General features: G+C 42.0%; 1 protein-coding gene across 2 annotated transcripts in view; it reads right to left on the reverse strand.

The window, feature by feature from the left end:
* The window catches only part of LOC106647988 (facilitated trehalose transporter Tret1-2 homolog), a 55,215-nt gene extending 40,911 nt beyond the window's left edge, over positions 1–14,304 (reverse strand). Inside the window, exons 1-2 of one of the 2 annotated variants that reach the window (XM_023462005.1) lie at positions 13,997–14,304; positions 7,525–8,359 (exon numbers count right to left, since the gene is read on the reverse strand). In XM_023462005.1, coding sequence (XP_023317773.1) covers positions 7,525–7,548 — 24 coding nt within the window. In that variant the 5' untranslated portion in view covers positions 7,549–8,359; positions 13,997–14,304. Of the gene's footprint in view, positions 1–7,524; positions 8,360–8,631; positions 8,692–13,996 lie in introns of those variants that run through there. The other variant, XM_023462006.1, reaches the window with a different exon arrangement.
* Between the last annotated feature and the right edge of the window lie 258 nt (positions 14,305–14,562).

The following is a 14,562-nucleotide window of genomic DNA, read 5'->3' on the forward strand; positions in this document are numbered from 1 at the left end:
GCGAAGGAAGCGCAGATAAGCGACGTGTATATATGCGCACGCGTCGCTCCTGGCTGCATTATTTGGATAAAAGGAAAGCATACTGACCTACTTGAGAGCGAGATGGAGCGAGCCGGGGAGGATGTAGGATAGAAGTTGGAAATCATCTTGGCACGTTAGCCAAATCGTGAATGCTTTCCCTGCTGAAGCTAGCAGTAGCAGCGCTGCAGCAGTAGCGACGAGAGAATATAGTAATTTTAAGAAATGTGCAAGCGCTTAATGAAAAGGCTCTTTATCTCGGCGCTTAGTTATTTGAGCGCGCGCGCAGGAACAGCCTGCGCTTTCTGATAGTCCCAAGTTAAATGAATTTTTTCGTCGCCCGCTAGCCGAGGACTCGACTGCTCCGCGAGCATCCCAATCGGCCCCCGCGATAAGACGCGCTATTTTCTCGAGGCCCGCGCGATCGATTGACCATGTGCCGGGCTTGAACTTTACCTACATGAGCTAGCCCAGCTGCAGCCCTCTTATATTTTCTTACAAGTTGTTTAATAGCCGCGAAGTCCTACACATGGCTCTAAGTATTGCTACGGCACTAAGATGGCCAACAGCTAGCTCCCAGCGCCAACTCGTGCATATGTAAACGCTGTCATATGCATAAACGGATTGTCCCACAAACTTGTAAGACATAAGTTCAGCCTTAAACTGTAGCTACGTTAGTCGAGCTCGGTGTGTCGTGCCGCAACAGCAGCAGAAGCTTTTGTAAATTTCAATGTTGGACGACCGGCCGCGCTCCTTGTAAAATGCACAAAAAAGAAAAATGCTTACTTAACGCGAAACTTGGCCTACACGAGTTGTAGCCGATCGCGTACTTGAACTTTTGTCGCGTGCATTTTGATACTTTTATAAGCAGAGACTGGTGCAGGTGTGGGTGACCACTGCGACACGCTTCGTCAGCGCTTTCGCCTCTTTCGATCTCGAATTTCAACGTGGAAAATTGATTTTACACTTTGGAGAAATCCCTTCTCTCATTTCTCATTTTCCCTGGCATATATAATAAAAGAATATTTCCTCATTTCCTCGGGCACACCATTCGTGTACTTATGTCGAAAAGGCTTTTTATTCCATGTTTATTCTCATCTGCAGCCGGGAGAAGTTTAATTAAAGCTAAGAACACGTTAAACACAAGCCGGCGCAGTAACAGCAGCGGTTGCATCGATAAAAAACGTTCGTCCTGCATTATGGAAAGTAAAAAGGCTGTACTTGAAAAAAAGTAACTTGCACGCTTCGTTCCAAGATAAAAAGAAATCAGTAAGAAAATGTTCTATTAACAAAGATTTCTTATTCAAAAAACTATATGCCTTTTTGGCGTTGTGCGCGGGCTGCAGCAGACCGCAATCGGTGAATACATAAACGCAGAGAGTGAGGATAAATGAAGTCGATCAAAAAGTGCAGTTGGCGCTCCCCTGGGAGTCGCTCTTTCTATCTCTCCCTCTCTCTCTCTCTCTTTCCTGGGCGAGCAGTGCGATTTATTAGCTCAATTTTATCTTTTCATCCGTCCAAGCTCCCGAAGGATAAGGAAGAGCGGCAGAAAGTCGAAGAAAAATTAGTGGTGATAGCTATACATATATCTGTGCGGCTCTCGGTGCAGCGCACGGGCAAAACCAAAAGATGGAAAAGCTACTTTGCTCAAACCGCTGAACGTTCAAGTACACTTCGGAGCTTGTGGCGAATTATATGCACAAAGGCGATTTCGTGCTCAGACTCGAGACGTAAAGAAACAGAAAAGCGAGAAGGATAAAACAACGAAAAAACGTCATTGATCGATTCGAATGATAAATGGTCTCATTGTGCATCGCCGCGTAATTAATTATATACCGCGAGACTTGGCCTGCTGCGTCAAGGGAATTGAATATGAAAAAGAAAAATATTTACAATGAAAAATTGAATGATCGTGCCGGAGAAAAAGTTTTTCTCCTTTGAAAAATCCGTATCGTGCTTCCGGAATTCAATAACAATCGAACGATTTGCATAATATCGAGAGTATGAATTGTTATATAAGAACACGTTCGACACGGTCGTCGATATTTTCTCTTTTTTCCACTGAAAAAGAGAGGAACGTGCATACGCTTACGCACACTCACTGCGCTATCGCACCACGTTGAATAATTCAAGATGAATCGATGTATTGTTTTATATTATACATATATATTATATGAGTGTGTGTAAATGGGCACGAGGCGCCGATACCATTATTCATTTGAATATTTAGTCTGCGGTTCGCGACACACAACGGCATCCTTTGATAGGCATCTTTGATTTATTATAAACGATTAGAGCTCGCTCGCGCGCCTGTAAACAAGCATTTTTCTCGCGAGTCAAACACTCGAGCATACACGTAGATGATTTCTTGGGTACTGTAGCTGGCTGTGATAAGCGAGCTTGCGCCATCTCAGCTTACGCAGAAAGACTAATATGCTGCCTGTGTACTTTTCTCTCTCGCTTCGGATCGCTCCTACGGATCATGTCACGAATTGTCGTGCGTGTGAAAAATGAAATTTAATCCTTGACGACATTTTAATACATTTATGCTACATGCACATCATCGCGTGCTTGGATGTACAAAGACTCATTGAATCATCAATAACGAATTCGTTTCTACGATTTCTTGAATCGTGTGCTTGATGTGGCTCGGTAATTTCAATTAATAAGTCAAAATAAGAATCCTGCACCTATGATTTCGTTAAAACTAGATGAAAATTGTGTTAACAGCTTCAAGTGTAGCATCTAAAAAAAAAGTTAATTAATTTTTTGAAGAACAATTAATCCCTTTTTATTTTGCATTTATCAAAAAGTTCAATACTTTTATTTGAGTCTGATTAACTTGGATGATATTATGTGTGTGCGTGTACATTGTACAAGGTAACCTATGGAAAAGTACCTCAGATGGTCCACCTGAGTTGAAATGGTTCGATCTGAATATTACAACAGGAGAAATGCAAGACTAGCTGTACCTTAAAAAATAGTATTAAATTTTTGAAGAAACTTAAAAAATAAAATGATGCTTTAAAATACTGGATTGTATTTCATCTGTCATTGAAAGTTATCATTTACCGGATACTTGAGTGTTTTTTTCAACATCACTGAATCAAACATAGAAAATAATTTGTCTAATATATTCCTGCAATTATTTATAAAATTTTTATAAAAGTAGTAGTTTATAAGGCAAATGATTATATTGATTCAAGTAGACAGTTTTTTAATAATAAATCTGCCCAATCAGCTTATTTTTCTATGATGACATATAAAATCACCACGATTCCTTGATTAAATGAATATCATATTTCGACATTTATTTTATTCATTTAAATACTTTGCTTTTATCTACTGAACTAAATACAACTACTTAAATATATATCATTTAATATTAATTTAAACATAAACTTTAATTTATTGGTAAGCTTTAAATGATAGGTGATGTTACAAAAAAGGCTTACGGAAATGGCCATATCTCAGAGTGGATTTCATATTTTGGAGTTTTAAAAAATGCAATGTAAAAGGGAAGGAGAATCATTTTGAAAAATTAAATGAAAATTTTTTCGATTTAAGCCCCCTTTGAGCCCTTAAATCAAAGCAAATTCTCCGAGCACAGAGGAGAAAGGTCAGTGTAGCAAAACGCGAGGTAGGGATGAGGACAATTCGAGTACATACGTATACACCGCAGTTGAGTCTCTCTCTCTCTCTTTTGGCGGGGCAAGCAGTAGAGCAGAGCACATAGTACCAACCCTCTCGGCGCACACATAGGCACATGCACAGGGTGTCACCGGGTCGATCGGTATCTGGGTCGCGGGTTTTGGCAGTAGAAAGAGAAAGAGATAGATAGAGCAAGTGGTAGTACGGAGAGAGAGAGAGAGAGAGAGCAGCCCATATATATAATATATTTTTGTGCAGCAAGCGCGCGCACAGCCGCTGCTCAATGAAAATAGTTTATCGCCTTCTCCAGCGACTGAGCGTATGTGTGTAGCGTGTATTGAGACAAAAGAATGGAACAATTGGAGAGACTAATTTTACACCGGCCAGTATAATATTTTAGTAAAATTTTGGAAAAGCAGAGAGTGAGAGGAAATGAGAAAGAGAGAAAGAAAAAGAATAATAATTAAGGAGCATCCAGCGCGGAAGCGCGATGGAAAAGCTAGGCTCGGGATAAAATACATAATTCACCTAGGAAAATTAATCAAGTATGAAAGACGAACGTCCAACAATGTCCAAAGTTAAATGAAAATACCTTAAAGAAAATTCAATCGCAAGTCAAAGGAAATTCAAAAGCAGCCGAGTAATAATCGGCAAGTAGGGATTGCAGCAAAAGCAACCCGCATACAAACCCCTACATTGTACATGTTCCTGCAAACTGACTATATATATATTAGATAGATATACTCCTTGTTGGAGGGTTCGATGACCGGCCCAAAGATAGTACACGTGCATGTATATATATATAATATGCGTATTCTTGGGGGCAGGATGGAAATCTACTTGGGACGACAGCATAGCTCAAGCGCGGCGCATATATAAACGGGGGATTGATAAGGGTAACTCGTGCAACTCTGCAACTACAGCCAGCGCCGTATACATATTGCATAATCTCGTCATGCATATAGGTAAACTTGCATACAGGCAGCTGACGTGCGCACGTATAGAAGGGCGATGCATGTCCGAGCATACGTAGCGCGCATGTATTTGAACAAGCTTTGATTGATGCAACTGCACGCAGCGATTGATGGCTTTATTAATGAACTTGTTGGCGCATATCGGCCACGCACGTGCCTCCAACTTACAACGAGAAGACACGCATACCAAACGTTGTTTCGACCGAAAATTCCCCCCTTTTTTTTTCATCAAAGTGTGAGCCTCTGAAGTATCGCAGCATCGATCGAAGATTTTGGGACGCTGCTCTCTGAGCTTGCGGCTCTATGCTACAGTGACGTGCTTCAAAAACAGTACTTGGCCTGTTCACAACCACTGCTGCGGAGGGCGAAGCTTTTGACGAGCCTCGGGATGAAAGAGCGACGAACTCGCTCGCGTACGCTATACAGCACATACCCACACACAGCCAAGATGAATACACATTGACTCGGTGTGCGAAAAGAAAAAAGCTCGTACAAAATCGTCGAATTATGCGTAATGTGCCGCTCTCTTTCAAAACGTTGCAGGGGCTGTTACGCATTGCTCGAGCTTTCAGCTGAAGCAGTAACTCGCGCGTGATGCTTACAATAACAACAACAGCAACGACGACGACGACGACGACGACGACGATGACGACGACGACGATGGAGAGGAGAAAGCAAAAAAGCGAAAAAGCAAAAAAGCAAAAAAACAGCGAGTGACACAGAGTGGCAGCAGTCCGTAGCAGTTGTCTTCCAGTTGACCTAGATTATATAGACTGTAGGTGAGTAGGGGCCATCAACCGGCGGCAACTCACGCACGAGAGCGAAAGAGCCTGGACAAAAAATAAAAGGCAGACTGCACAATTCTGCGGGGGGAGTGAGGCGTTAATCTGGTGAGCAATGATCGCAACGCTCGTGTACAAGTGCGGCGCCGCGAGCCCAGCCGCAGCTAATCGATAGATGTAGGACGATGCTCGCTGGCAGCAAGACGCGAAGGTGCGAGGCTAGCAGCAGCCAGCGAGCTTACTTGCCTCGACAAAGTGCTTAGTGTGATTATACGCTGACAAATTGCACTCGTCTGAATAGTTTTGATAGCTTCGATCCCCTTCAGACTGGCGAGCTAGCTCCAGTTGGCCGACGAGCACGCACAAAAGCTAGCTCTACGTCTCTGCTAGAGCTAGCTTGAGCTACTACGAGCCCTGCGCATGCCTCTTTATATGGCTTTGAATCGGCATTAGCGCGCTCGCCTATAACGGATAATCGTGTAGTCGCATTGGCTCGCTCGGCGCCGATTGTTCTCGTCTAACGGCTTGCGCGCGACTAGCGGCCGGACACCTCGTATTAGTAGCCAACTGCGCCGTGTCACAGTATACCTATCGACAGCTTTAATCCACTGCTCGTCATTAGGCAATCTTTAAATAAGCATATTTGCTCCGTCGGACGCGTTGAGCCAAGAGCCTAGTTTCGTTGGTAGGGCTCCCTTAGTCCCTGCAGGAGCGCCACTACCTCGAGGCTCCTCCAGCTGCACGACTGCAGCCTACCTCGGTCGATATTGCGCGCACATAACCGGGCTTTTACTGCGTGCTTGGCTCTGCAGCGCCGCGCCGAGCTTCGACCTTATCTCTTATATAGCTGTGAGCAGCACGAGTTCGTCGCAGCTCGCAGCTTCTGTTGCTTGCAGCTACATAGACCGCACGCGCCACGATCATGAATCTTAAACGGGCTACATCGCACACGACCAGCGATTCTTCGTGTCTTCGATTTTTTTTCAACCTTACGCTTCGTTGCTTCTGACAAAATATCATTAAGCAAATATCCAAGACTTGCTAAAATTTCAACAAAAACCTTTTTCAACATTTTTCCACAATTTTTCCCCAAGAAAACTATGTGAGCTTCTTTCTTTTTTTACTTCTTTCGCGTAGTTTTTTTTATCATTGAAACCAATATCAAAAAGTATTTTCGAATATTTTAATTTTCACCCTCATACGATTTTCTCCTACTCATCTTCATCAAGATTGAGCAATTTAAGAGAGGCTCTGAATTTAAGAGAGACATGCAAGTAGAGCAATAATAAAAATAATTCGATTAACTTAAAGGTCCATAATTATTTTTTCGAATCATACTGCTTCGAGTGTCGTGTAATTGAAAAAATATACTATGTACACATTTTTGAGCCATCTTGCTCTCTGATTACAAAGCGAGAGAGCAACCGTCAATTATAAACAAACTTCGCTTCTTTTTGGTTGATATAGAAAATCGGTACTCTTGCAAGTTGCTACCCTTTATTTATTATATATACGTCATTTCCGCACTTGTAACTCATCAATTTTTATATTTATGTATTTTTCATGTTCTTTTTGGCCGCCTTTATGATCGTCATATTTTTACCATTCCCTCGTTTAATTTATAAAAAAAAAAAAAAACAGACTTTAATTGTAGAAAAAAAGTTCAATCTCTTATTGCCCATTCACGCGTAATAAACTCGAATAGGTGCATGAACGTAGGTCGAAAGCTCGAAATGAAAAAAGCGGCAGCGGCGACTATTATCGTTGAGATCAAATCGGCGAAAATTTCAATAAATAACTCATGCTGGATTCGCTCGTCGTATAACGCGTAGCGAAGGCGCTTTTATATCATCAGCAGTAACAATTTTCAACGAGCTGAGTAACTATACTCCCATATATGATGCTAAGATAGTTACGCGGAAAATTAAGCGCAGAAACAATCTCGAGTGAGATGCTGGCTGACCACGGAAAAAAAAGTAACAAGATCAAGATAAGCGTTTGCGGGAGCAAAAAGTCGTGTACACGCTCGGGGGCTTAAAATCAATAGCGGTGTGGGTTTTCAGCGGCAATAGAAGTAGAGATAGGAAGCGAAAACTCACGTAATATCTGTGCTGCAGTGACATGTCTCCTTCACACAGCCTCGCCGGTAGCGCTAACGGCAGCCGAGCATAAGGCGCTCCGCTGCTGTATTTCCTCTGTCTTGGTCTCTTCTTGGGTCTTTTAAAACGCTACTTCCACTGACATGTTTCCTTCTCTCTTCTGCTGTCTATACGAGTATTGTCGGGCGGTTTTTTTTCTTTCACTGCCACGGAGGACTATTCGCCAGGATGGTCGAGCGTGCTCCTGATCGCAGCTGGATCCTCGTCATTTTTAATTGTTTCGTCGTTCTTCTTGTACTCGCAATATCGCCTTTATCGCTTTTATCCTTTTCATTGCCTTTATTGTCATTATGCCTCGTTACGTTTGTTTTTTATTCTACTGCAGCGCTCGTATATATATGTAGTGGCAAACTAAAGTTTACACGCACGCCAAGGAAATATGGATCATTGGAAGGATAGAGCGAGGCAGTGGTGGTGGCATCGGCGGCAGTGGCGGCCGGGAGAATTTCCTGATGCCGAGCGAGCTAAAGTTCGCACAAGTTTCGCTCGCAGAGAGGCGGCCGATTTTGCTTAGCCTGCCGCTTTTCTATGCAGATATAGTAGTGCTAGTAATGGTGCTAGTAGTAGTAGAAGTAGTAGTAGTAGTCGTAGTAGTAATGCGCTCGGCGTTGAATATCACCTCGCCAGATGCGAGAAGACGTCATTGTTCACTCAAAAGTTCTCTTGCCTCGCACGATCTTGGCCTGTATAATATTCTAGTGAATGAGCTTATTGTCGTTATATCACTTATTTTCCTCCCTGCCCCGTTGTTTCTTTTACTCGTTTCTCCAAAAGCCTGTATAATTGAACAAAATTTACATCATGAGCATTAAAGTCGTGTATGTATACATATTGCAGAGACTGCAGAATAAAGTACAACAAATGTTTTTGGTCGAAAAAAGCTCAAACTAATAGAGAGAGAGAGAGAGAGAGAGAGAGAGAGAAACTTGCTATAGATTTTGAAAGTAAAGCTCAGGATCGATGCGCACTACCTAGAGCTTTATCGAACTTTGGTACGAAATTACATGCCTAAAAACAATTTAACGAAACAAAAGCAATCGCCTGCACCGGTAAAGATAATACTGTGACGCAAGCGAGGATGTTGTTACTTGGCAAGTTACTGCTACAGAAAATAAGCGGCTGGGTTGAGAATCATTTTTTCGCCCATCCTTGCCGACCCTTTTCGACTATACACAGTGTCGCTAGCACTGGACTATCATCAAAGTGTCGCGTGACACAAGGAAAATATTATAAAGCCCGAGGCTGAGAAAAAAGTATGCTTATGTATATTTATATAGTACATCGTCTCTCTTAGTGAGACGTGCTTTTACCAGGTCAAACGCCTCGGTGCACTAAAAGTGCACGCAATAACGAGCCTGCAGCCAAGTAGTTGCTTGAGTCGAAAATCACTTAGTCCCGAATCGAGTCTTGAAATAAAGATTGTCTTCTTCTCTTGGTAATTTTTCTGTTTTTCTCTGTTTTCGTCTTATTTATTTTCCACTTGTGAATACATTTACGTACAGAGTAATTTGGAACTTTTAGAAATAAGAAACATACATTGAACTGAACTGCCACTTAATATTATCGGATGAAAAACAAGAAAAAAACGTCGCGTCTGCATAAGAAATACGAATTGACTGGCTCACTATAAAAGTTCAAGAGCCATCTTTTGCAAGCTTGCGCGCATATGGATGCGGTAGGTGTAAGTATACGCGAGCTCGAGAAAGAGAGACAAAAAGTCTTGGCTGTTTTTTGCCAGCTTCGGCGATATACGTGCCGAGGCCAAGCGCAGCAGCAGCAGCAGCAGCAGCTCCTGACTTTTAACCTCGCTGTAAGCGACGGAGATGGAAAACGGATTTAGCCCCCCGAGCGTACAGCAGCTGGGAGCTGCGAAAATCGAGCTGGCGCACTTTTTTTATGTGGCGCGCACGGCCGTGTCAGGCAGCGCTGCTGAATTTACGTAATTTCTCATCGGCAAGCTCGCAACGTGTCGAGCAATTACAGGCTGTTACACGTATGCGCGACGATAACGATGTCTCCGAGGCATTGTTTCCTGGCTGCGAACAGCAGCGTCGCACAGCTCCGGAAGTTGGCACGTATCTACGATGACGATTGTACGCGTGCACCAGTCGATACTCGATATGCATATACGTAGGCGCGCATACACGTGCATGTATGTACGTACGTATAGTTGTACGGAGAGGAGAGAGAGCGAGAGGAGAGAGATGAGAGAGTCCAGGTCACGCTTGTACTTGGCACACAAGCCTATAACTCACGCACACGTCGCGCGCGCACGAGAGAGCAAACATAGCCCGTCTATCGACCTGACCCTTAATTAACCATGATTTACACCAACCACACAAAACTCGCGAGTACGCGCGTATTTTAACTCGAATTTTGATTCAGCAATTTTTTCCCAATTTTTTACTTTTTCAAGAGAATTAATTTTCCCCCCTATTTTACAATGTACATCATGGGCCCGGCAAATATCCTACAGCTGCCTAACATTTACCAACTGAACGTGTATTTAAGAGCTGACAAACACCAGTCATGTATAATGTACATACTGAAAAATATATATATAACACATCTTCGTACTTATTTCTTCGAACTTGCTTATACATCTACGTGCGGGTATAAAATATATTCCATATTCGTAAGATGGCTGCAGCAAAGTATGCATATATGTGTAGATGTGCTTTTCAAAAGCTAGTTGCCTCGACATCTTTTAGAGCGCGTTCGACACTCATATACCGCAAAGCTCTCTCTCTCCCTCTCTCCCTCTTACTCATTTATACATACATGTATAGTTATAGAAAAACCCGCAAGCTTTTGACCCGAGCTTTTGCCCCGAAAAGTCAAGTTTTTATTCACTCTCGCGCTCGTCCAGGGACTTTTTTTATAATTGAATCAGCTATCTCTTTCATGGCCATGAGTCTCCTGTGTGAAAAAACTTTTTATATTATACTTTGTTATTTTGTTTTCTCTCTCTCTCTCTTGTTCTCTCTCGCTCTGTATCTGTCTCTCTCAAAAACGACAACCAAGAATGCGCTTTGTAATGGCACAGAATTGCACAGGAAATTCGTTTTTTTTTTCATTATCGTAGTTATTATTATTGCTATTTCGTAAAGTTTTCCTCGGAGAAACTAACTGAGAAATTGAGAAAATAATGTTTTGTATCATTTCCATTTCAGTTATAAATTTTTTTCGCTCTGCTTCTTTCATTTGGAAAACTGAGAAAAAAGTTTTACCTTTGCTTCGATTGGATATGAGAAGATTTTTGTTCTCTGCGTAGTAAGCGTGTTTAGTAAATTTAAAAATTTGAAAAGTTTCCATAATTAGTTGCACGTTTTTATTGCAAACTCAAAAAAAGTAATATCTATTAATTGTATGAGAATAAAAAGATCTAGAAGAGGTTCACATTTTTTAAATTTATACAAGATAATATGATTCAATTGTAAAAACTTTACCATAAAAATTATGTGTACGGAATGGTATAAAGAAAACATCGAAGCCAAGCTAAATAACTATTTTAGACCCCGAAAAAGAAAAATTTTTATTTTTTCGTTGTCTAGCTTAATATACTATTTCATACTCGGAGGCCTGAAAAAAAATTTTATTATTGCGTGTGGAAAATAACACTTTGTACAGTATGAGAAAAAAATCTTAACATCGACTTTCCGTACGCTAGGATAAAATAATTTGGTATACATATTTCCAAAGCGATTATCGGGAAACGAATCTATCTAACCTTCAGTATTTTTACTGTAATAGTTGTTCTTTGATTTAATGCAATTTCATCCGATAATAAGATCGAAATTTTGATGTGAAACATCTATATTCGCGTTTGGTGTCAGGGGTAAACCCGTAAAAACCGAGCGTCCGTCCGTCCGAGCGAGCGCAACTTTTTTATCCTAAAAACGATCATTAAAAATTTGAATTTTGTTTCTCTGGTACTTCTCAAGAATGAAAATATCCCTTTACAACATTCATATATTTACACTCTTCCACGTGTTTGTAAATGTTTTTGCGCGTGTATCTACGTATGTGTATTTCTCTCTCTCTCTTTCTCTTTCGCAAACGTAAACGTTGACGCTCGCGTGCAAGTTTCATAAGCAGAACACTTGCATCTAAATTTTGCTTGGTTTTCGCGATTTACGAGGGATACGCTCGTGCATGCAATGTTTTCATGTCTAGGTGTGTACGTGCGCATACATAGAACAAACCATTGTCTTTGTCACTGTCTGTAGCGTGAATTAAACGTTAATTCTGGTTTTTTTGTATAGAGTTTGTTTTGCAAGCTTGGCTAGCGAATTACGTTTATATCATTTTCTATAGCACAAAAGTGACCCAAACGCGAAATAATGACAGCTGGAGAAATCCATTGTAATTGCAGGTTTGCAGGACGACGAGGCCAATTGCCGTAAAGCTACGATGATTTCTTCAAAAAGCGAAAGCTCGGGTCAAAGTTCGTCTAGACACGCACGCACGGAATTATATAAGGGACATTTTTGCAGGTCGCCCGACTCGGGAAATGCGCATGGCGCTCGATTTATCGTCCGCAAAGTGAACAATTATACCAACACACGCTTATACGTATGTGTATAGATCGGCGCAGACAAGATAAGCTTCATTCGTCAGTGTCACGCCGTGTGTTACAGCTTTTTTTCAATTTTCCTTCCTCTCGTTCGTTTTTTTTTCATATAATGAAGTTGTATACGCATATAGGATTGAGATATATCTATGTATGTATCGAGCAGCGATGTCTCTTTCGCGATCGCTTTTTTCCGAATGTCATTTCGGAGTAACGAGACTCGAGTCTTATCGAATATCCATTGCCGTCAGTTTGTCACAAATATAGATATACACGCGTGCCTCGATGCGGGAGTGAACGTATATTTGATGATCGATACACTCACTGCTGCTGCTACTGCTGCTGCTGCTGCTGCTGCTGCTGCTGCTTACACAGAAAAATGTATAAATTTTTAGAGGGATCTTTAACTGTGCTTAATACGCCGTGACGCTTGATCAATCGGTCGGCCTTTTTCGCGCTCGTAATCTTGAAAGTATAAATTTTTCGAAATTGTAAAGCATCGTGCATAAACACTACTTGTGTATATGCGTGAAAGCTACGTAGTCGGTTGTAAAAGTTATTTTTCACCTTTAACGAGTCGGTCTAGGCTCTTTATCTTCATTGCCTAAGACGTAGCTCGCGCGCTCGAGAAGAAAAATGAGCACTAATGAATAAGAGGTAGCTTCATTTTCGCGTGCCCAGCTAGATAAATACAAGCGGTCGCAGCGCAAAGCGTTGCCTTTTTCCCTTGGCCATTAATCGTCTCTTTTAATATTCCGGCCGTCAGAGAGCGCGTCAACAAAATATCATTTTATACATCTAATAGCTATTTGATGCATGGCCCAAGACATGCTAGTGCAGAAATTTATCGGCTCGCTAGATGGAAAAATAGACTCTTACGACTGTTCACGTGCAATAAATATTCTCACAGGCTAAGTGATCATCGATTGTGTCCGCCGCGCTTTGGTGTATGTGTTACTTTAGCAGCAGTAGCAGAAGAAGCTTCGAAGCCGCATGTAATGCGAAAGAGGCAGGCAGGCGTGCGCAAGCGTTTACCAGGTCAACCGCGCGCCTCTCTCTCTCTCTCTCACTCTCTCTCTCTCCCCCTTTCTTTCTGTGTCAGTGTGTCCGTAAGGGAGATTCTGTGCACGGAGGCTCGTTTCCGCTTTTGCCATACAATACCTCGATCGAAAGATTAATTTTTAATAAAGCTCGAGCTTGCAGCTTTATATATTAATGCCTGGCAATTATTCAATGCAATGACAGCTAGACGTTTTCGTAAATAAACGAGAGGGGACCGTGATTTATGCCGTTACGTAATTTTTTTAAAGAGCTGCGCGTGTTGCTAGTGCGCGCCGATTTTGCAGCTTCTACTTCTGCTATTGCTGAGCTTGCAAGCTTGCTCGTACCTCTCTTTCTCTCTCTCTCTCTCTCTCTCTCTCTCTCTCTCTCTCTCTCTCTTCCTCTCTCTTCGTTTTTCTTTTTTACTTTACTTTACTTTGGAATTCGGTCAACCGTAAAATTAAGGCTAATGAAGTTATAACGATAAATTAAGTCTTCGTGGTATGTAATGTCACGTTTCACTCGTTATTATATTATCATCTCCCTCGTCGTCGTCGTCGCCGCCGCCGCCGCCGCCGCCGCTGCCGACGCCGACGATGAGTTTTTAGATTTCAAAGTTTACTAACGATAACGTGCGCGATTATCCGAGCTTCGATCACATTGCAAAAAGTTTGATCTAATTTAAACGTGACATTTGGCATTATTGTCAAAAGTTCAGCGGTCTCTCTCTCTCACTAAGTCTCTTTATTTCCACAGAGAACTAATCAAAGCAAATAAGTGGACATGAAAATTATTGACCTGGTACTTGGCATTTTAGTGCAGTGACCTACACTAAAATTTTGCGTTGCACATTGTCGAACTGGCGTCACATTTCATGAGTGAAGGAAAAACAAGCGGGGATATTTTTCATCACTTTGCTACACAATGAACCATCGATCGCGCACATTTCATACATACAAACGAAAAAAAAACATTGCGAAAAAACGAACCATCGTGCCGCACCAAGTCACACCGTACTTTGGCTTTTGTACGGAAAGAAAAAAGCGAAATAAAAAATTGTTCCGGTGCGCCGCTGACGACGACGGTCAGGAAGAAAAGTTGCGCGAGTGCCGAATCGCAGGCAACTGGCAACACTCCGACTCTCCGATACTAAGCATCCCCCTCAGCTTTTCGCGCGCGCATACTCGCTCTCTCTCTCCCCTCTTTCTCTCCGGACTTTGGAGGGTTAAAGCGTGACGCTACTGCTGCTGTTACTACTGCAGCTTGCAGCTACTACTACTACTGCTACTACTACTACTACTCCTACTACTACTACTACTACCACTACTAATACCACAATACCATTATCCCTATTTTCCCAGCTT

This window comes from Trichogramma pretiosum, unplaced genomic scaffold, assembly GCF_000599845.2.
Source record: "Trichogramma pretiosum strain Unisexual culture from Peru unplaced genomic scaffold, Tpre_2.0 scaffold27, whole genome shotgun sequence".
NCBI lineage: Eukaryota > Metazoa > Arthropoda > Insecta > Hymenoptera > Trichogrammatidae > Trichogramma > Trichogramma pretiosum.